At 41.6% G+C, this 21,406-nt stretch overlaps 1 protein-coding gene across 1 annotated transcript; it reads right to left on the bottom strand.

Moving 5' to 3' along the window:
- Positions 1 to 547: 547 nt before the first annotated feature.
- On the bottom strand, positions 548 to 21,002 carry KRR1 (KRR1 small subunit processome component homolog). The gene is made up of 10 exons (XM_082256973.1): positions 20,918 to 21,002; positions 14,958 to 15,136; positions 11,486 to 11,620; positions 8,496 to 8,621; positions 8,334 to 8,417; positions 3,416 to 3,472; positions 3,079 to 3,249; positions 1,825 to 1,902; positions 1,542 to 1,635; positions 548 to 788 (listed from the first exon to the last, which is right to left on the bottom strand). Exons 1-10 carry the CDS (start codon positions 20,985 to 20,987, stop codon positions 649 to 651), a joined length of 1,134 nt encoding a protein of 377 aa, XP_082113099.1. The 5' UTR covers positions 20,988 to 21,002; the 3' UTR covers positions 548 to 648.
- Between the last annotated feature and the right edge of the window lie 404 nt (positions 21,003 to 21,406).

The raw sequence follows: 21,406 nt of genomic DNA, 5'->3' as shown, positions 1-21,406 counted from the left end.
TTAAGCCATTTACAAAAGGCAGCTGGAGATGATGCTGTGGGTTTGTTTTGTAAAAGGCCAAGTGTAGGTAGGTGCATACTTACAGGGCCCATGTCAGCAGGGCAACAGAAGTAAAGCTGTACTATGCAGCAAAACTAGAAAGAAACTTTGTATGCTGTTTGAAGAAAGCACACATTAAATCACTGCACAGCAGTTATTGACACCTACTATTTCTTTTAAGGCTATGAAAATGAAGGGACCAAAGTTGGGCATTAGAACTAAGATGAATAATATTTTTTTTTTCTATGTCAGAAAAGGTACATTTAAAATAGCATTCACTCCCTAACTACTATTTGGGTTTACTGAAATACAAATAGATTTCAGATAAACCAATATTGGAAAACTATGCACATGAAAAAGTGGTGAAAAGATTGAAGACATTTACAATGTCATTGTACTAAACAAGCAGCAACTGTTATCATGCTACCTCAATTACTCAGATTTGCTAAATTAAAAAGGTCACAGTTTATGAAAAGGATGATCACAATATTCCGAAAGATTAACTCTTATTTATAACATGATGTTAATGTAGACCATTGCAGGTTTGGGATATCTTCTTTGAAGAGAACGATCTGATAAAACTCTATTCAGGAAGGAGAAACTCATCCATCATTTTTTCTTTTTCTTCTTGTCTGAGGTTAACAACTTTTGTTTTACTTCCGCTTCTGGAAGAGCACCAAGCTTTTTGCCTTTTGCCTTCCTTACTTTTTCTTTAATGGCATTCACATCAATTTTGGTGGAAGTGGGCTCTGAAAATATAACATACAGTGTTTTGGTTAGTACTATAATACAATACCACCTTTTTTATTTTTATATACAATCTGAACTATCAATAAGCCAGTTGACAAACAGTCCAAGTGCACACCTAAGTAGAAGCGTAACCAAAAAAATAGCAAGAATTTCCCCATTTTTCTATTGTAATTCCTTCAATCCTATGCCCAGATGTATACCAAAATATCCAAATTTGCACCAACACAATTTTTATACATATATATTATATATATATATATATATATATACACACACACACACACATTTTTATATATACCTTTAGACTTAGTCCAAAAATCAGCGTTGCAGCTTTGCGATCACAATTACACATGTGCAAGGCAAATGGATGGAAAATGCCAGCATTATTCACAAGAATAATTGTTAAAAACTCCTTGCTATTTGTATTCTATATTTCAACAATTGTTACTCCTAGAAACATGCTTCAATCTCTCCATTATTTCATTATTCTAACATCAAAGCTTGCAGTAAAAATTTAACAGTACTCTTTACCATACCAACAAAACTATGTTAAATGTGTTATCTTCCGTTAACACAGAGATCATCATTTCTTTTGGAAGATTGTTAATGCTCCATATAACCAGATTTACAATACAAAATCCTGTTAAAGCTTTTATATTTAGGAAAGTAGATTCTAAGTATAGTAAAGAAAAGCAGTATACAATATGCGGTCAGCCATATGTTAGCTGTACAGCCACCATGGCTCCTATTACCTTTCTTGGGCTCCATTGCGGGTTTCTCCTCTGGTGGTATAAATGCCTTGTTTCTCTCTTCCTGCCGTTTAGACACAGCTTCTGCTTGTTTGGTCTAGAGGTTGAAAAATAAAGATGACATTTTAGCTTAAAAAGTATTCTGAGGAAATACAATTAACTGGTAGATCACTGCATGAAAGCAAGAAGGTAAACCTGATTTATCAGTTTGGAGCAAAGCTTTTCTTTAAGATACAATACACAAATATACAATTATATGTTTTAAAAGTAGTAGACAAGACATTACTTTTATTTCTTCCAGTTTCTTTTTCCTCTTCTGACTTTTTCTCAGGAAGTACTCTCCGCTTTCCAGTTCTTTGTCAATCTATAAAGCCAAAACAGGAAATAGTTTAAATGGATTCAAATACATACTTATAGAAGTGACATACAAGCCACCATGTTACAATAATTAGTACATCATTTAACCCAACAAGTATGTCTATTGGCTTCAGCTTCTTCAATTGTACAAGGGGCCATGAAAAAGTAATTATCTAATTTCTTACATGGTAGGGATACTTATTTCTGTATCCCGTCGATAGTGTTGCATGCTGTTTGAATTTGAACAGTGGTTCAATCTGTGAAAAGCACTGGCCTTAAACTGGCACTACATTTGGGCATAATACATGTACAAGGCCACCATTCATTTTTTTTTTTTTTTCCAGCACTAAACACCAATCTTGAAGTATTCTGCTGCATGGACACCAATGTTGGGGGTTTGGCATTGCAGTAACTGACACAGAGCGTTCTTTACACATAAAATGTTATTCAATTATCAGTGGTGCACCGAAATGAAAATTTTGGTGCTAAAACTGAAAATGACAGTTTTTAAAATATATATAATTGTATTACATTCAACTTTTTAATTAATAGCATGAATTTAAATGAATATGAATTTGTCAGACATTACCTGCACCTTTAGTGCAAGATCAAGAAAAATGTATCGCCTTAAAATTCTATGCATGTCCTCACACTGCACTTCCGTCGTGGTATTAAAATTCTTGCTTGCTGCATTTTTGGTTAGTTAAAAAAAAAAACTGCACCTCCCTGTTGAAATGCATTGCAGCAAGAACTGCAAAACAATGGCACCGCTGTTGTTTTTTTGAGTCACATGACCTATGAACGCGCCATAAGCATGGTAAAATCGCTGTCAAATCGTTTCTTTTTCTCTATCGGCAAAACGCTGATAACCCTATTGTTGGGCCAAAATGTCGGTGCTTTACTAATTATTACTATGGTTCTAGTTACAATTTACTAACTGATAATTCATTTTCATAATTGAGAGTGTGAAGTAGACATGTTGTTCTATAAATCTGGCACCAATTTTCCTAAAAAAAAAAAAAAAAAAAAAGAAAAAAAAATGTTTTCAGTACACTAGGCTTAAAAGACCTAAATAACCTAGACTGACCGAGAACAAAAAAAAAAAAAAAAATGCCCTGCTTTTTTTTTTTTTTTTTTTTACAAATTTTGCGGATATTTATACTTATTGACCAAAGTACCATACCTTGCTATCTGGCTGTGGTGGTGGGAATGGTGTATATTCTTTCTTGATTGTCTTTTTCTTTGGTTCTTTCCTCTTGCTCACATTTTTATGTTTAAATGTTGGCAGAAACCTGTCCCAACTTTTTGTTCTCAGCTCTGGGTCTTTTGCCAACTCTCGCTTGATCATTAAAGCCTATAGGATACAGCATAAAATCATTGAAAATTTCATAGATATTACCTTTCAACCACAATGCCCAAAAATATCAAGAGCTAATCCACTAGTGAAAGAGGATGAGCACAGTACAACCTTTTTAAAGGCTGGACATGTTCTCAAAAAGAAAATACAAAACCATCTTTACCTTAATGTTATATATAGGATGGATATTCTTCATGGTGTCCAGAACAACTTTTCTAACCTGTCGGGGTTAAAAAAAGGAAAAGAAAAGCGTAATACCACTGGAAAAATTCAAAGCAGATATTTTTTATACTAGACTAAATCTGATAAGAGGTGGTTTGTATAGCATTGACACTGTGTGAAGAGACATTCCAGTCCAGAGTAACACTGTGGTCTACATAAATAACTTTTTAAACCATTATAAGCTATTAAAGTGATTAAAAGGTACTTTTTTCAAAATAAAGATGTCATACTTACCTGCTCTGTGAAATGGTTTTGCACAGAGCAGCCCTGATCCTCCTCTTCTGGGGTCCTCCAACAGCTCTTCTGGTACCTCCCCACTTCAAAGTGCCCTCATAACAAGCTTCTTGCTACTGGAGCACTCGTGCAGCCGTACCGTGTGTGTCTATTGATACACACAATGCAGCTCAGCCCCACCTTCTGTTTCCTTCTCACAGGCTGTGATTGACACCCATTGGTTCCCGCTTCTGCCTCCATGTGAGGAGAGAGCAGCTGCTCTCTGGCACATCGCTGGATCGAGATCGGCTCAGGTATTTGGGGGGAGCTCAACACAGAAGTTTTTTTTTTTACCTACAAAATGCATTAAGGTAAAAAACCTTCTACCTCTAGAACCACTTTAGGTATATTCACATACTGGCACCTGCACATACACTCTACAAGCTAAAGTACTCTGGCTATCCCCAAACCTAGAATGTGATTAACTTTTAGCTTCAAGTCAGAGCTCAAACATACCCCTGTTTCTCACAAGAACACTCCTGTGTTGGATCTTACAAATCTATCGGACATACTAGTGGATGGATGTCCAACACAGGTGAAACTATGCTATAAGCACAGTATTTCATGCTTTTATCCTGCAATGCAAGTGGTGGTCTCAGAATTCACTGATGGGGATCCCGATGACTGGGAGTCTACTAACAAGGATTCAGACTTTTTTCCTATAGGACTGCTGCGACAAATTATAGTGATATCTGATCCCTAAAGAAGATAATTGTTATAAATATTTTGAAACACAGTGGGAGTCCCTAAACTAAGCAGGGCAACCAACAATCCAATAACTGCAAGCTAAAGCATCAGCTCTGCGGGATACCATTTGGATTACACTTCCTGATGATGTAACCCAATTTTGTACAATATTTTATACCATGTAACGTGATGTAATATATGTGGTTCAAACCTTTTAAATCGAGAAAATAAATGCTATTATATCTTATTTTTTGGATAGAAGTTGCATTCAAAGTCCTATAAAGAGCAATTGTGGTTTTTCAGGTATTGGTCACAGTCTTGATGTTGTTACATTGAGGGATGAGAAGCATGCCAGAGCTCTGACTTTTGGGCTGAAAGCTAATAATTGAATACAGAATGCCTTGGAATTTATAAAACGATGATGCCCAACAAGCCAAAAACAGGCATATTACATTTAAAATAATTGATGGCTATATTGCATCCAGAAAGTATTCACAGGGCTTCACTTTTTTTTTATCATTTGTTACATTACAGCCTTATTCCAAAATGAATTAAATGTATCGTTTTTCCTCAAAATTCTACAAACAATACCCCATAATGACAATGTGAAAGAAGTTTTAAAACTTTGCAAATGTATTAGAAATTAAACAAAAAAAAAAAAATCACATGTACATAAGTATTCACAGCCTTTGCAATGACACTCAAAATTATTGAGCTCATGTGTTTCCACTGATCATCCTTGAGATGTTTCTACAACTTGATGGGAGCCCACCTATGGTAAATTCAGTTGATTGGACATGATTTGAAAAGTGACACCCCTGTCTATATATAAAGGTCCCACAGTTAGCATTGCATGCCAGAGCACAAACCAAGTCATGAAGTCCAAGGAATTGTCTGTAGACCACCGAGACAGGATTGCATCGAGGCACAGATCTGGGGAAGGGTGAAGCTTCGAAGGTTCCAATGAGTACAGTGGCCTCCATCATCCCTAAAATGAAAAGTTTGGAACCACCAGGGCCTTAGTTAGGGAGGTGACCAAGGACCTGATTGTCACTCTCTGACAGAGCTCCAGTGTTTCTCTGTAGAGAGAGGAGAACCTTCCAGAAGGACAAAAATCTCTGCTGCACTCCACCAATAAGGCCTGTATGGTAGAGCAGCCAGACAGAAGCCACTCCTTAGTAAAAAGCACATGACAGCTGGCTTGGAGTTTGCCAAAAGGCACCTGAAGGATTCCCAGACCATGAGAAACAAAATTGTCTGGTCTGATGAAACAAAGATTGAACTCCTTGGCCTAAAATAGCAAGCGTCATGTCTGGAGCAAACAAGGCATTGCTCATTACCTGGCCAATACCATCCCTACAATGAAGCATGGTGGTGGTAGCATCATGCTGTAAGAATGTTTTTCAGCAGCAAGAACTGGGAGACTAGTCAGGATCAAGGGAAAGATGAATGCAGCAATGCACAGAGACATCCTTGATGAAAACCTGCTCCAGAGCGCTTTGGATCTCATACTGGGGCAAAGGTTCATCTTCCAACAGGACAAGGACCCTAAGCACACAGCCAAAAAGTAGTGGCTACGAGACAATTCTGTGAATGTACTTGAGTGTCTCAGCCAGAGCCTAGACTTGAACCTGATTGAACATCCCTGGAAAAATCTGAAAATGGCTGTGCACAAACGCTCTCCATCCAACCTGATGGGGCTTGAGAGAATGGGAGAAACTGCCCAAAATAGGTTTGCCAAGCTTGTAGCATCATACTCAAAGAAAAAATGTAAGGCTGTAATTGGTGTCAAAGGTGCTTCAACAAAGTATTGCGCAAAGGCTGTGAATACTTATGTACATGGGATTTTTTTTTGTTTTTTATTTTTAATAAATTTGCAAAGATTTTAAACAAACTTCTTTAATGTTGTCATTATGGGGTATTGTTTGTAGAATTTTGAGGAAAATAATGAATTTAATCCATTTTGGAATAAGGCTTTAACATAACAAAATGTGGAAAAAGAGAAGAGCTGTGAATACTTTCCGGATGCACTGCATATCTCAGCAATAAAACTAGCAGTCCTGGATGTACAGTTGGCCAAGGGGAAAAAAAAATAATTGATTTGCATGGCTCTGTGCAGAGCTCAGTGGCGGTGACAGGAAAGAGCGCACTGCGCATGCTTGGTGCTTTAAACAAGTATGGTGCTCACTCCTGTAATGCTGGGGGTGAGTGTCCAATGGCTGGCTTAATCTAGCAACAGAACAGGACGGAGCTATTCAGAATGTTGGGAGAGTTTTTCGGGCAGGCTACAGTTACCTACAGGTATGGCACATACATTAATGAGGATTTATAAAACCTGCTGAATTTACGGTTACCTACTGCAGCTTGTTGACTGCATAGGATATATTTTTCTTTTTTTACAAAGATGAACTAAGCTTTTCAGCTAATCTCACCATACCCTGTAGGACTTGGGCTTGTTTTTAACTGTCAATTGCAGTGGGTTAAAAAAAAAAAAAAAAAACACCACGTTTACTTTTCAAACAGCTACAATGGTATTTGCATACCAGCAAAGTATTTTACATTTCTGTGAAACCTCATCAGTTCTGTTATTGTAACTCCATTCTATTACTGCTGCTCTGTCCTAAAAAGTCAATGTTTCTGATCCTCCAAAGGGTCGATGTTTATGATCCTGCACTTATTCCTCTGAATTTCATTTCTGCCTCCTGATATGTGACCAAATTATAAACTGTGTGCTGCTTACATACCAACCAACACAGTACCATTTTAGGCAAATGAACAAACTGTGGATGTGATTAGTGTCAATCATTTTAGATATACACCTTTCTTTTCTGCAGCCACAGCAGACACTTCTACAGTTCACTTGATGTGAAATGACAGTGGTAGGAATGATGGGAATGTGCTGGTAAGATTTAACATACAGTAATTATACTTAGAACAATGGGAAAGTAATCCATTGTCTTCTATGGACACCCATGGACTAAAGAGATATTCCATTCCCATGGGGATCCTTAAAGTGGTTGCAAACACTAAAAAAAAAAAAAGACAAAGGCATAATGAGCTAGTATGCATCGCATACTAGCCCATTATGTGTAACTTACCTTAGAACGAAGCCCTGACACGGACCCCCGGACATCGCTGCGGGCGCTGCCATGATCCCTCGCCGTCTCTTCCGGGTTCGGCGGCTCCGGCGCGGTGATTGGCCGGAAGAGACGGCTCCGGCGCGATGATTGGCCGGAGCCGCGATGACGTCAATCCCGCGCATGCGCGCGGGAGTGATTTTCTGGCAAGCTCCCGGCAAACATAATTAAAAGGTCCCCCTGGACCTTTAGAGCGCTTGCGCGAGCGGCTGCATGCACTGCAAATATCTCCTAAACCGTGCCGGTTTAGGAGATATTATTTGTACCTACAGGTAAGCCTTATTATAGGCTTACCTGTAGGTAAAAGTGTCAAAAAGCAGGATTACTACCGCTTTAAGCTGGTCATACATGGATTGAAATTTGGCCAGTTCAGCAGGGACCAGGCGAATGGACTAGCTGGTTAGATACAAGTTGATCTATGGTTCAACTTGTGTACAACCAGCCTGTTGGTTTTTTCCCAAAAGACCAGTGTCACCGGCTATAGTCGGCAATATTGATCATTCTGAAGGTTCCCCGCCGGCAGAATGCAATAGCTCAGCAGGAGTGACATTGAATGTGTATATGGGAAATTGGATCTTTTATTTTGTTCAACCTGCTGATGGAACGAAAAAATATGAATCATGTATGGCCTGCCTTAGGTGTTTAACAATGAACTTCCTTTCCAAAATTACACTATGAATACATTGCCTAAAAGAGCAATGCAATCACTCATACACATTCATAGCAAAATACTCATGCAAATTTAAGCATCTTTTAGATTACCTCTTTAAGGCCGTTAAAGGGTCCAAGAGCAGATACTGTATTTCCCTGAACCATTATGTAACAATTTGTGAGAAGCTCCAGGGCCTGAAAAAAATTATACAGTAAATAGAATTTCTTATTAAAACAATATACTAGCGCAGAGATGACCATTCTATAAAATACCTTCAGAGTAGATCCCTTAGGTCCCAAAAGCCGTTGTCTCCTTTTAATAAACCTTTCCCTATTTCGAACTAACGTGCCAATTTTAATAATATCACAGGCCATGTCGTCTTGGAGTATCCTTACAGCCTGAGGGGATGAAAGATGAAATAACAGTTATCAATCATATTATTTTCTCATATGGCAGAAAAAAAATAAAATAAAAATCACAGATAATTGCATCAGGCAACGGTAATAGGAACACCTATATAAGGGGTAACCAAAAGTTAAGGTTAGGATTTTGTGACTGTATTCTGAGACAACTGCATTTAAAAATGCATCCTTACAAAAAAATACAAAAGAGAAAACATTAAGCTCTAACAAATAACTAGTATGAATGTATGGCTTTTTGTAGTCTTTAAAGCAGAACTCCGCCCAAAAGAGGCTGCTTTAAGAACTCATCCCCTGCTCTTTTTGCACAATTGGCACTTTTGAGGAGCGGGGGGGGGGGGGGGGAAGGAGCAGGTACCTGATTTAGACAGGTACCTGCTCCCAATTCCTTCGGGGCACTGCGGCACTTGGCAACTGAAGTTCTCCTTCCTCCCTCCCCCCTGCAGTCTTCTGGGACACTACCAGGTCCCAGAAGACTGAATTTACCATTCTCAAAAAGCCACACGCATGCGCAGTGGGCACCCTTCTGTGAACCTGCAAGCTGTCACAGCCGGGTGCCCATATTGAAGGATGCCAGCACCGCTGAGGGAGGACAGATGATAAAGATGGCTAGGCTAAGTGCACCGCTGGACCGTGGGACAGGTGAATGGCTGTTTTTTTAAAAGTCAGCAGCTACACTTTTTGTAGCTGCTGACTTAATTTTTGACAGGTGGCTGCAACTCTGCTTTAAGTATAAAAAGGACATTAAAAGGGCGAAACATGCATATCACTTATTTTCTTAAGTTATACAGCACCAAGAAATCCCGTACAGCTTAAAGCTGATGTCCAGGTTTCCTGTCACTTTGACCAAGCTGGTTCAAATGTACTATTTCCTTCATTAAGTGCTGCAGTGTTTCGGAGTACTGCATGTAAATTCAGCTACACATAGAACACAGTGAAACACCCCAAGCAATGCAGACTTGGTCTGAGACACACTCAGTCATAGGCAGTTTTGTATTCTGTGAATCTATGTATGAATCAATAAATGTGGTGCTACTGGATCCAAGGATAGATTCTTAAAGACCAATTTCTCAGTGGACGTTGGATCTTAAAATTCAGGTTAAGGTGCTGGCTACCCGCCTGTCTAATGTTATAACAATGCTTGTGCAACATCAATCAGGATTCATTCCCGATAGGTCAACAATGGTCTTCAGAACCCATCTAGTAATGCTGGTGATGGAGCGAGTTTGTCTTTAGATGCTGTCAAGGCATTTGATAGTTTGAAGTAGGGTTAGATATGGCAGGTTTTGGCCAAATTTAACCTAGGAGAGGAATTTATTACATGGGTTTAAGTTACATCAAGCCCCAATAGCCCGTATTAGAATTACCAATACTTTATCTGCACCGTTTAGACTAGGAGTAGAGGCACTAAGCAGGGATGCCTGCTGTCTCCCCTATTTGCTTTGGCATTGGAGCTGCCAGTCACAGCTATTCGGAATGCTTCTCGAATAGTGGGATATCGGAGAGGCAAGACGGAGGAGAAATTGGCATTGTATGCAGACGGTGCATTATTATTTTTGAGTGATACATCTACATCTATTATAAGGCCTGATGCCTCCTATTATTACCTTTGGATCTTATTCAGGCTTTAATATAAAATTGGAATAAGTCTGTTCTCTTGCCAGTTGACCCTCTCAGAACCCCCTTGACGCCAATTGCTTCTCAGATAAAGATGGTAAAAACATTTAAATACCCGGGGATAGCTATACATCAGGATAGCTCTAGGTATGCAGATTTAAATAAAAAGAGGTTGTAAACCTCAGAAAAAAAAAAATATATAAAAAAGAAAAACCTGGAAGACAAAAAGGCATAATGAGCTAGTATGCATCCCATATTAGCCCATTATGAAATACTTACCTTAGAACGAAGCCCCCGCACCGATAACATGGCAGACATTTTCGACCGTCCTTCTTCCTGGTTCGCGTCCTACGGCCATCTGATTGGCCAGAGGGACAATGACATCACTCCCGCGCATGCGCGCGGGAGCCGCCGTTCATGGCACAGGGCTCTGAAGGAACGGTACGGGTGGCCTTTTATTCAGAGCGTATGCGCCGATTACATCATTGGCTGCATGCAATGTAAATATCTCCTAAACTGTGCAAGTTTAGGAGATATTTACAGTACCTATAGGTAAGCCCTATTATAGGCTTACCTATAGGCAAAAGGCATTAAGGGGGGTTTACAACCTTTTCAACCCACTGTTAATTAAATTTAAACAGAAAGCTATAAGTTGGTGCAAATTACCACTTTCAGTAATAGGGAGGGTAAACCTTATTAAAATTGGCTTTAGTGGGGGTGGACTCTCAGCACACGTCAGTCCGCTGTGGACACATGTGCAGGTGGCTGGCCATTAAAGCCCACCTCTCGTCACTAGATGCGTTACACGGTCAAGAAATAGGTTAACATTCCCAAACTGGGGCTAAAGGATACATTAAAGCTTAAAGCAAGCTGCTGAAAGCTTTGAAAAGCTTGATGCTCACACTACTGTTATACAAGCTGAAGCCTGTGTGAACTAGGCCTCAAAGACTTTTTATTTTTTTAAATAACTTAATCCCAACATCACCTCACCCTTCAACTCCAAAAGCTGCTACTTCCCCCCAGCTACAGAGCTAAAATCAAAAGGCATTGTGGACTGGGATGCAAGATCTTCAGCGCTCCTGTCCTCATTTGAGCCAGCAGGCCCAAAGGTACTGTGCATGTGTGGCCTTTTCTACGTAAGCCTTACTGAAAAGTCTTTTCTCTGGTGCCTTGCATAAGGAATCTACAAATCAACACAGAAAATGAGAGAGTAAAAGAAAACTCACCTGCTCAAATGGTACACTTCTGGCCAAAAGCTTTATCATGTCCCTTGCCCTTATAATAATATAAGGGTCAAATGTCTTTTTAGTAGTGGCAACGGTCATACTGCCTTCAATTAAATCTAATTCTGCTTTCACAAACTGCAAAAAAGAAAAAAAAAAACTGGGAATTAGATGCTTAGAAATACTTTATCACAAAAGTCTTTACTAGAGAATTGTCCCTGCCTATAAGCTGGTAAAGAATGTATAAATCTCACAACAGACAGCAATAAAGACTAGTGGCTCTGATTAGGGCTGAAACAACTAATCGACTAAATCGACCATAACAATCGTTGTCAACGATTGTCATTATCAATTAGTTGCTCCGTCGCTTAGTTATGCTGCTTTGTGAACTTTCCCCGGCTGTCAGCGAGCTCTGTCTGCTCTGTGAAGCCGACGGCTGCATTCACTGTCTCTCTCACAGCTCTGCACTTCCGTGACCTCCCCCCTCCCTCCGCCTTTCCTCTCTGCCTTTCCTCTCTGCCTTTCCTCTCTGCCTTTCCTCTCTGCCTTTCCTCTCTGCCTTTCCTCTCTGCCTTTCCTCTCTGCCTTTCCTCTCTGCCTTTCCTCTCTGCCTTTCCTCTCTGCCCTCTTGCTGATGTCAGTGAGGGAGTGAGTCATATCGAGGCGAGGGAGAAAAAGCGGACAGAAGCAGCAGAACGTGAGTGCCAACCTTAGTGTCCTGTGTCCTGTGACTGTCCATGCAATGCAGCCCGCCAAAAAATATAATAAAAGCTTCTCCAGATAAGAGTGAATATTCCTTATAAAGTGCAATATTCTAATAGAAAAATAAGTGATTAAAAACGTCCATATAGCACATATAGGGGGTCTTTCTATGCTCCCCATTTCATATCTATGGCTGACAGGGATGTTTTTATTCACTTATTTTTCTATTATAATATTACACCTTATAAGGAATATTAACTCTTATCTAGATAAGCATTTATTATATTATTTACAGTATATAGCAGCTTAATTAAAAAAAAAAAAAAGTTTTTTGGTATAAGGCTCGGTTCACATTTGTGCAATGCAGGAACGCTGTGAATATGCAGCGTGTTCCCGCATCGCATCCGCACAAGAGGCAGTTCACACTGCCATATGCGATACGCAGGGGGTGTCAATTAAATGTTAACGACACCCCCAGTTTGATCTCGATCTGATTCTGTGCAAACTTGCAGATCGCACAAATGTGAACAACTGTGCGATCCGATTCTGAGGCGGCTCAAAAAATGCCTCATGTACGTGTTTTGCTGCGGATGCGCTGCAAATTCAGCCATACAAAGTGTATGGCTGAACTCGCATCCACACATGAGATCGCATGTAATTTAGGAGCAGTGCGCTCCGAATTACATGCGATCTCACAAACCGCACAAGTGTGAACCGGCACTAAGGGCTGGTTCACACTACTGCGGGTGCGCTGTTTCGCACTGCACCCGCACAAAAGACGCACAGGACCCTTTTTTTCAGCCGCATCAGGATCGGATCGCACAGTGGTTCACACTTGTGCGATCCGATCCTGTGCGAACTGTCAGACACCCCTGCGTATCGCATATGGCAGTGTGAACTGCTTCTTGTGCGGATGCGATGCGGGAACAGGCTGCGAATACGCAGCCTTCCAGCATCGCACAAGTGTGAACCGGCACTTACACTCTGTTTGCTCATTATTATTATTTTAAATAAATGAAAAAAAAAGGCATATTGAGTTTTTTTTATGATTTTATCCGATTAATCGAAAAAATAAATCGGCAACTAATCGATTATTAAAATAATCGTTAGTTGCAGCCCTAGCTCTGATCTTCCCTTTCAGAAAACAGTGCATGACTAATACCTAGGTTTCTGGTCAAGTAACTGACCACTAGACCAGGAGCCATTGCTTCTGCACAAAATAATTTTATAACATGTTCTATTAATTTTTTTCTGATTTTAGTGGCCAGGGTAGCAGGAGATTAACCTAATGATAGCTCTACTGTAAAGGAAACATACTGAAGACAGCGCTCTGAACTTTCACCAAGTTCAGTTTGAAGCATAGTGACATGTCAATGTCAGAGACCTGTCAGCAGGACAAAAATTGAGAGAAAATTGTGTCAATGGGGGACACCAACAACAATAAAGCCACTTTTTTAGTGGCTTAAAAAGAGTTGAAATCTGTCAGTTTGTTTTCTTTCGTCCTAAAGTAAATTTTTCTTTTGTTTCTCTTTCAATAGGAAAGAAAGCCTTGTTTCAGACTTTATATTCTGACAATGACCATTATTTACATATGGTCATGTCCAGAATATTCTTTTAGAGCACAAGTTTCTCTCATTCAAAGGTAAAGCTTTTGTTACCCTAAAAAACAAAACAGATCCTGTTCCCTTAAAACATGTTATACAGCACAGTGCCTGTGCTGTGTCATTTGGCCCCCTGTAATACCTGAAATACCTGGCTGATCCAGCCTGGCTATACCCTCCCTTCTATAAACTGACCATGGTTTATGATGGTTGCTGAGCCCCAACACTGGTCAGTTTACATGCCTCCGTCATCCACAGCGCTGCTCTGTCCTTCTTCCCCCTCCCCTCCCTACCCTTCTGCTTGTGTCAGTGCCCGCCTCCCCCCCTCCTGCTGCTCTTATATTTAATATTAAATCATCTAATCCCCTCTGTAATAGAGCAATAAGTGCCCCTGTGTCTGTGTTATAGAAAAAATCTGTACCAATACCAGAGCAGGTCCCGGTTATCACGTGACCGCTCGGCTTTCTCCTTTCTTCCCCTCCTCCTCAGCTGACAGCGGCAGTGCTCTACCCCGCCCGCTGGAGCTGTCAGCCGGGCAGAAGAGAGAGCTGAGGAGTCAGCTGAGTGCCGGGAGCCACTCTGATTTAGGTACAGTTTGGCATATTTTTTCTATAGCACAGACACAGGGACACTTATTGTTATATTGCAGAGGGGCTGGGGTGATTTTTTATCAGTGGTTTAACAACCAATTTAAGAGAAGAATTTGAATAAAACATAATTTAGTCCAATAAATGGATTTTTAAATAATGCTGATATAAATGCAGAAAATGCATCTTTATGTCACCTACCAGAAATCCCCTGCACATCAGAAAACAGACTGTGAATTAAGGTATATTAATCAAGAGTATTATCTCTGCTTCAATGTCAATCGAATACTTTACTCATCTGGCATTGCTTTAGGTGACAAAGTAGCTTACAGGAGGCAGGAAACCTTTAATATGACAGTGCTAATTGATCATCCAATGAGCAGGCAGGTAATGATAAAAAGCAGTGCATCAGGGATGTATGATTCACAAAAGTATTTGGACATTATTACCATTACGTAGGCAATGCACACAAACTGTATGTACCCCCTGTGTATTTAGCAGTGTTGCTGGAGTTCCACATATTTGTTGCCAAACACAGACGTCTTTATCTGCAAATTATTATGACTGGTAAATGAAGTTACTTACACTTTCCGCCAAAGCTTTCTGCACTAATGGCCAGCACTCCTTCAGATAAGCTTCTCTATATTTGGGAAACAATGTGGCAAAGCTGCTCTCCTCCAACAATCCTTTAGGGTTATGCTCTCTAGTGAAGGGCTCTTCCTTCCAGCCATCTGGGACTGTGAGAAGTTCAGATTCATCTATAGCTGTATAAAGCCAAGAAATACACTGTTATCAAACTCACATGTACTCTACTTATAGAGAAACTGTATAGAATTATTCAGAATTTAAAACATGTTTTATTGGATATACTTTTGTTGATAGAGCTGTGCCCCAGGATTTGATTCATGCCCTTGTATAGAAAATATCCCCACTGTAGTGTCCTGTGCCGCCCCCCCCAAGTGTCATTTGTCCTCAATGAAAGAGTCCTCTGCCCCCTTTACATCATACTCCTCCCTCACACACATACACAAAGCGCTGTGTAGATAGCACTCTACCGGACAGAGTGTGTACAGCAGAGCAGGAGGCAGCACAGTACTGGATGGAGGGGGGAGGGGGGGTGGAGTGGGAGCTGCCAGAGGTAACTTTTCACATTAATAAGCTGGTGATTGGTTGCTGGGATGCCGGCAATCACCTGCTGGTTAACTGAAAATGTTATCTGAGGCAGATCCTGCCCTCCATCCAGTATTGTGCTGCCTCCAACTCCCCACTCTAATGTAGAGCTGCACGATTCTGGCAAAAATGAGAATCACGATTTTTTGGCTTCGAATAAAGATCACGGTTCTCTCACAATTCTCAAAATCCGCAGCTGGGACCACACTTATGTTAAAGTGGATCACCCTCCGTTTAAAAAAATACCAGGGTTGTGGCAGTTAGCTACTGCCATAACCCCAGTATTTAACGGCAAAGTACCAACGTAAATACACGGTGGATGGTCAGTAAGTGGTGCACTGCAGTGCCTAACGCAATGGCATCCAGAACACATTTATTTTCTGTGTGCCCTGGCCTGTAACCACCATAACATTGTGATGAGGTAGGTTGTGGATGCTTTGTGTAATTAAAAAAAAAAAAAAAAAAAAAAAAAAGATATGCTGCATTTTATGCAACAGTCACAGCACCCTTCACCATATGTCATTGACACATCAGTTTTACAATGCGGGTAAGTTATCTGCCCTTTTTTCCTGTGCAGAAAACTGCATACACGACACAGTGACGACAACACATGGCATATTCCTGCGCAGAAAAAAATCTGCACGTTGTGGTGTAAACAGAGCACGAAGAGAAGAAGAGAAGAGAGAAGAACCATTTTTTTTTTGTGCACTTGCAGAATGTGTGCAGAAAAACTGACGTCTCTGTCTGCACCATGGTGTGAACGAACGAGGTCTAGAAGTAGACAACAGTGAATAATAAAGCACTTGAAAAATAACTTATTAAAGGCTTCCCAAAACATCGAAAAATGGCAAACTGCTGCAGTGCAGTGCAATGATTACATTTAAATCACTACCGCAGTGCAAAAAGATAGATAGTGGACACTACACTTACTTCAATACTCCCAGTTAAGTGTAACAATATTATAGTGCAAAAAGCATAACATTTCAGCATGTTCTCCTGTTAAACGGCTTCTGTTTTTTCATATATTGCTGTCATTTCACTAAAAACACGCTCACTTGGTACTGAGGAAGGAGGAGCAGAAAGGTATCTTCTAGCATGAGAGGCAAGTCTTTTGTAGCGTGCCTCATTTTCTTTCCACCACTGAAGAGGATCACCACTTCTGTCAAATTACTGGTTCCTTCAAATAGAGATGATTACTGCAGATTCAGAAGAATCCTCTGCATGAGGCCCCAATAAAACACTGAACATTCCATCAATTCGACCACAATGAAGATTCTCTCCTGTCCATTTGTCTGTTTTTGCAGCATCCTCCTCTTCCAGATTAGAAACCTTCTCTTCCTGACTTGACATTTCGGCAGGAACCTCCTGTTGAATATCTTCTGTCAGCCATTGTTTTGCCTTGGCCAATACGTCATCAGAAGAGAAAGCATGATTCTTGTATCGAGGATATAAAAGACATGCAAGCACAACAGTTTTATTCTCTTCGTGCTTCTCAGGACATTTGGTGAGGCTGTCCATCATGGCCTGCCTACATGTTTAATGCCACGTGTTGGGTCCTTCACTCCCTTGAAGAAGCATCTTCAGCACTCTCAGACATAGAACAGATTATACAGATGAGTCATAATGACTCACCTCTAGTGTCACTTCCTCTATGGGGTGGAGGGTCTCAATGACATTGGCTACAATGTCCCACTGATCAGCAGTAGGATAAGTGTATCCTCCATGTTCACCCGAATAGATGCTAAGAGCTCGCTTCTGTTCCAGCATTCTTTGCAGCATGTGAAGTGTTGAGTTCTATCGTGTTGAAACAGCCTGAATCAAGTTGTTTTGGGGTAGGCCAAAATCTTCCTGAATGCACTTCAGTCGCTGCTTGGCAAGGACTGAATGGTGGAAATGGCCTGCGCACTTCAACATGCCAATTATATCAAGCAAAGCTCTTTGACTTGACAGACCATCATTTACCTTAAGTTGCAGGGTGTGTGACACTTCCGCAAGCCTCATTCCTTTACCATGCTTGCTCCGCTGTCTTAAAGCACCAGCATCACTCGGTCTTTGTTTATTCCCAAGTCTTCAAGCATGCCTAGAAACATTTCTCTAATGTACTCCCCAGTGTGGGATCCTTGCATCACTTTTGAATTTAACACCAAATGCCTTCTTGTCCATCCGCTGTCAATGTAGTGGCATGTAAGACTCAGTGACTGTTTGTCCTGACCAGCAGTCAGTCGTGAATGAGAGCGAGTTGCCAGCATTCTCTGGTTGCAGCATAGTCCTTACTTTCTCAGCGACCTTTTGGTGAATCTCTCCCAGCATTTCGGTACGGTAATACTTTTCACTCTTCAGTGTGTACCTTGGCTCAGCTATAGACAACACCTATTTAAATCTAGAGTCAGACACTATTGTAAATGGCTGATTATCAGTAGTCATCATTTCTGTGATTACTCTGTCCAAAAGTTGGCATCTTACATACGAATTTAGCCACCTGTTTTTTTTCTGAAACATATCTCTTATTGTAGTCTGGATGGGTATTTCACTTTGTTTTTCTGTGCTGCATTATATAATTCAACATGATGAACTCTTAGATGGGCCCAAAGATTTGATGAATTTTTGGTTTTTGCAGTGGCAAATCCCATGCTCACATTGTTTATACATGTGTGGCACACTGCTGCTTTTCCTGGAGATGGTTGAGATGAGAAATAGTCCCGGATCACACTTTTACTTTTTCTATTTGCATCCATCTGCATTGAAATTTGAAAGAGTTTATAGAATACAGATAAGGGTAAAACTGGCTGGATGGCATCCTGGCGTGGGTGGCTGACTGGCTAGCACCCTGCTGCGAGTGGGTGGCTGGCTGGCTGGCACAGGGGCTGTGGGTGAGTGGCTGGCATGTCCTCTCTGTTCCAGCTGTTCCGTGGTGTGCAGGCGAGGGAGACGGCAGCCTTTGCCCTATCCGGGAAGAAGCAGCCAGGACTCAGTCAGAATGTGCAGGCACAGTGCGCGGAGGTGCGTGGCACAACATATATAATGGCGTTGTGTGCTCCGCTCACTGGGCCTGCAAAAGCTTCTCTGAGTCCTGGCTTCTTCTACCCAGGCCGATGACATTGTGGGCCCAAAAAGATGCCAGCTGCAGCAGGACAGGAGGAGACCAATATCGGTCATAGCCATAAGTTTGTGACCCATATCGATTCTTCAAATAAAGTGTATATCGGCCCCACTGATAATCGGTCGATTCCTAGTTCAGCCATTTAGAGGAAATTCAAGTGTTATGGCTGCCTATTTAATCTTCACATTATTATTATACAGGATTTATATAGCACTAACAGTTTATGCAGTACTTTACGTTAGGACAAACAGTACACGTACAATACAATTCAATACAGGAGGAATCAGAGGGGCCTGCTCGTTAGAGCCAACAATCTAAAAGAATGGGTTAAGTTATACAAAAGGTTTTAACTGTGGGGGATGGGCTGTTGGAGAAAATAAAAGTACAGATTTTAGGTAGGCTTCTCTAAAGAGAAACATTTTCCATAAAAGTACAGTTTTTAGATAGGCTTTGCTAAAGAAAAACGTTTTCAGGGATTGCCTAGAATTTTTTAAATGTCATCCGTGCCTCTCCAACTCAGCCAGAGGAGGCCTTATATTCATTCATAGAATACAAAGCTTCCTGTGAATAACAGAGCAGCGCTCAGCCAGACTCCAGGAATGGGAAGTTCTCACCCAGCTTCCAGAACACAGTGATGTATACTAGAGATGAGGCTACATACAGATTATACATGATCTTTTCTTAGTGAAGTGTATAATTCATTTGGAGAAGTTTGGTCCAAATTAACTATTTAGTCACAAGAAGCCTGTAGTTGGGGCTGTCAAAAGAAGGGCAGAGAAGATGCAGCACAACCTCCAGATTGTAATGTGCATGGGGAGATGACAGGGCCTCTTTAACTAGTGGTAAGCTCTATTCCTCCCATGGTGGGTATAGGACTGCACTCTATTCCTCCCATGGTGGGTATAGGACTGCACTCTATTCCTCCCATGGTGGGTATAGGACTGCACTCTATTCCTCCCATGGTGGGTATAGGACCGCACTCTATTCCTCCCATGGTGGGTATAGGACCGCACTCTATTCCTCCCATGGTGGGTATAGGACCGCACTCTATTCCTCCCATGGTGGGTATAGGACCGCACTCTATTCCTCCCATGGTGGGTATAGGACCGCACTCTATTCCTCCCATGGTGGGTATAGGACCGCACTCTATTCCTCCCATGGTGGGTATAGGACCGCACTCTATTCCTCCCATGGTGGGTATAGGACCGCACTCTATTCCTCCCATGGTGGGTATAGGACCGCACTCTATTCCTCCCATGGTGGGTATAGGACCGCACTCTATTCCTCCCATGGTGGGTATAGGACCGCACTCTATTCCTCCCATGGTGGGTATAGGACCGCACTCTATTCCTCCCATGGTGGGTATAGGACCGCACTCTATTCCTCCCATGGTGGGTATAGGACCGCACTCTATTCCTCCCATGGTGGGTATAGGACCGCACTCTATTCCTCCCATGGTGGGTATAGGACCGCACTCTATTCCTCCCATGGTGGGTATAGGACCGCACTCTATTCCTCCCATGGTGGGTATAGGACCGCACTCTATTCCTCCCATGGTGGGTATAGGACCGCACTCTATTCCTCCCATGGTGGGTATAGGACCGCACTCTATTCCTCCCATGGTGGGTATAGGACCGCACTCTATTCCTCCCATGGTGGGTATAGGACCGCACTCTATTCCTCCCATGGTGGGTATAGGACCGCACTCTATTCCTCCCATGGTGGGTATAGGACCGCACTCTATTCCTCCCATGGTGGGTATAGGACCGCACTCTATTCCTCCCATGGTGGGTATAGGACCGCACTCTATTCCTCCCATGGTGGGTATAGGACCGCACTCTATTCCTCCCATGGTGGGTATAGGACCGCACTCTATTCCTCCCATGGTGGGTATAGGACCGCACTCTATTCCTCCCATGTGGGTATAGGACTGCACTCTATTCCTCCCATGTGGGTATAGGACTGCACTCTATTCCTCCCATGTGGGTATAGGACTGCACTGACTCTCAATGCATAAGCATATGCAAGGCCAACCGCATGACAGGTAGGGTTGCCACCTCATCCCTTTAATCCAGGACACATTTATTACACAGGTTCTGAGGCTAAAATAATGCAGATAAGGCACTCAGTGAGTTTAATTACCACCTTAATCAGCCACAGAACCTGTGTAATTAATGTGTCCTGGATTAAATGGATGAAGTGGCAACCCTAATGGCAGGTCAGGCAATAGAAACAACGCGGATATCTCCAGACAAGGGCTCTGCCCCTCACTCACCAGGCTTGCTTTCTCGCTGTCTCTTTTTACCAGCACCACCGGGCTGCAATTCCTGCGTCTCCTCCGCCATGCTGCTTCTACACACGTGACCTAAACAGCGGCGGTGCAACACGAAACACCTTCCTCCACACAGCAGTGACCGGGAGAGATTAGTTCCGCCTTCCTTTCCTCTGACTGAATGTGTTCTGCCTGGAAATGTTCCGGGTTGTGAAAACTCCTCAACAGTCATCGCAATGAAATCAAATTGCAATTCTTTTTTCTATTTCATTTTACGCATATTGTATGTGTGACCGACCTGACCCCAGGAATGATTTTACATGGTATCCTCACTATCAGCTGGATAGAGCTGAAGTGGGGGGAAAAGGTGGGGTGGGGGACAGCTTTTGGTAAAAGAGATTAAAACTCATTCACAGCACAATGTATCTGGTGTATCGCGGTTATTGTAATGCATTGGCATGCATTTTACATATTTTTGGTGGTTATTTTGAT

The sequence above is a fragment of the Pelophylax lessonae genome (genome assembly GCF_965119305.1).
Source record: "Pelophylax lessonae genome assembly, chromosome: 4".
Lineage (NCBI taxonomy): Eukaryota > Metazoa > Chordata > Amphibia > Anura > Ranidae > Pelophylax > Pelophylax lessonae.
The sequence above is the reverse complement of the archived record's forward strand: the minus strand, read 5'-3'. Positions and strand labels throughout refer to the sequence as shown.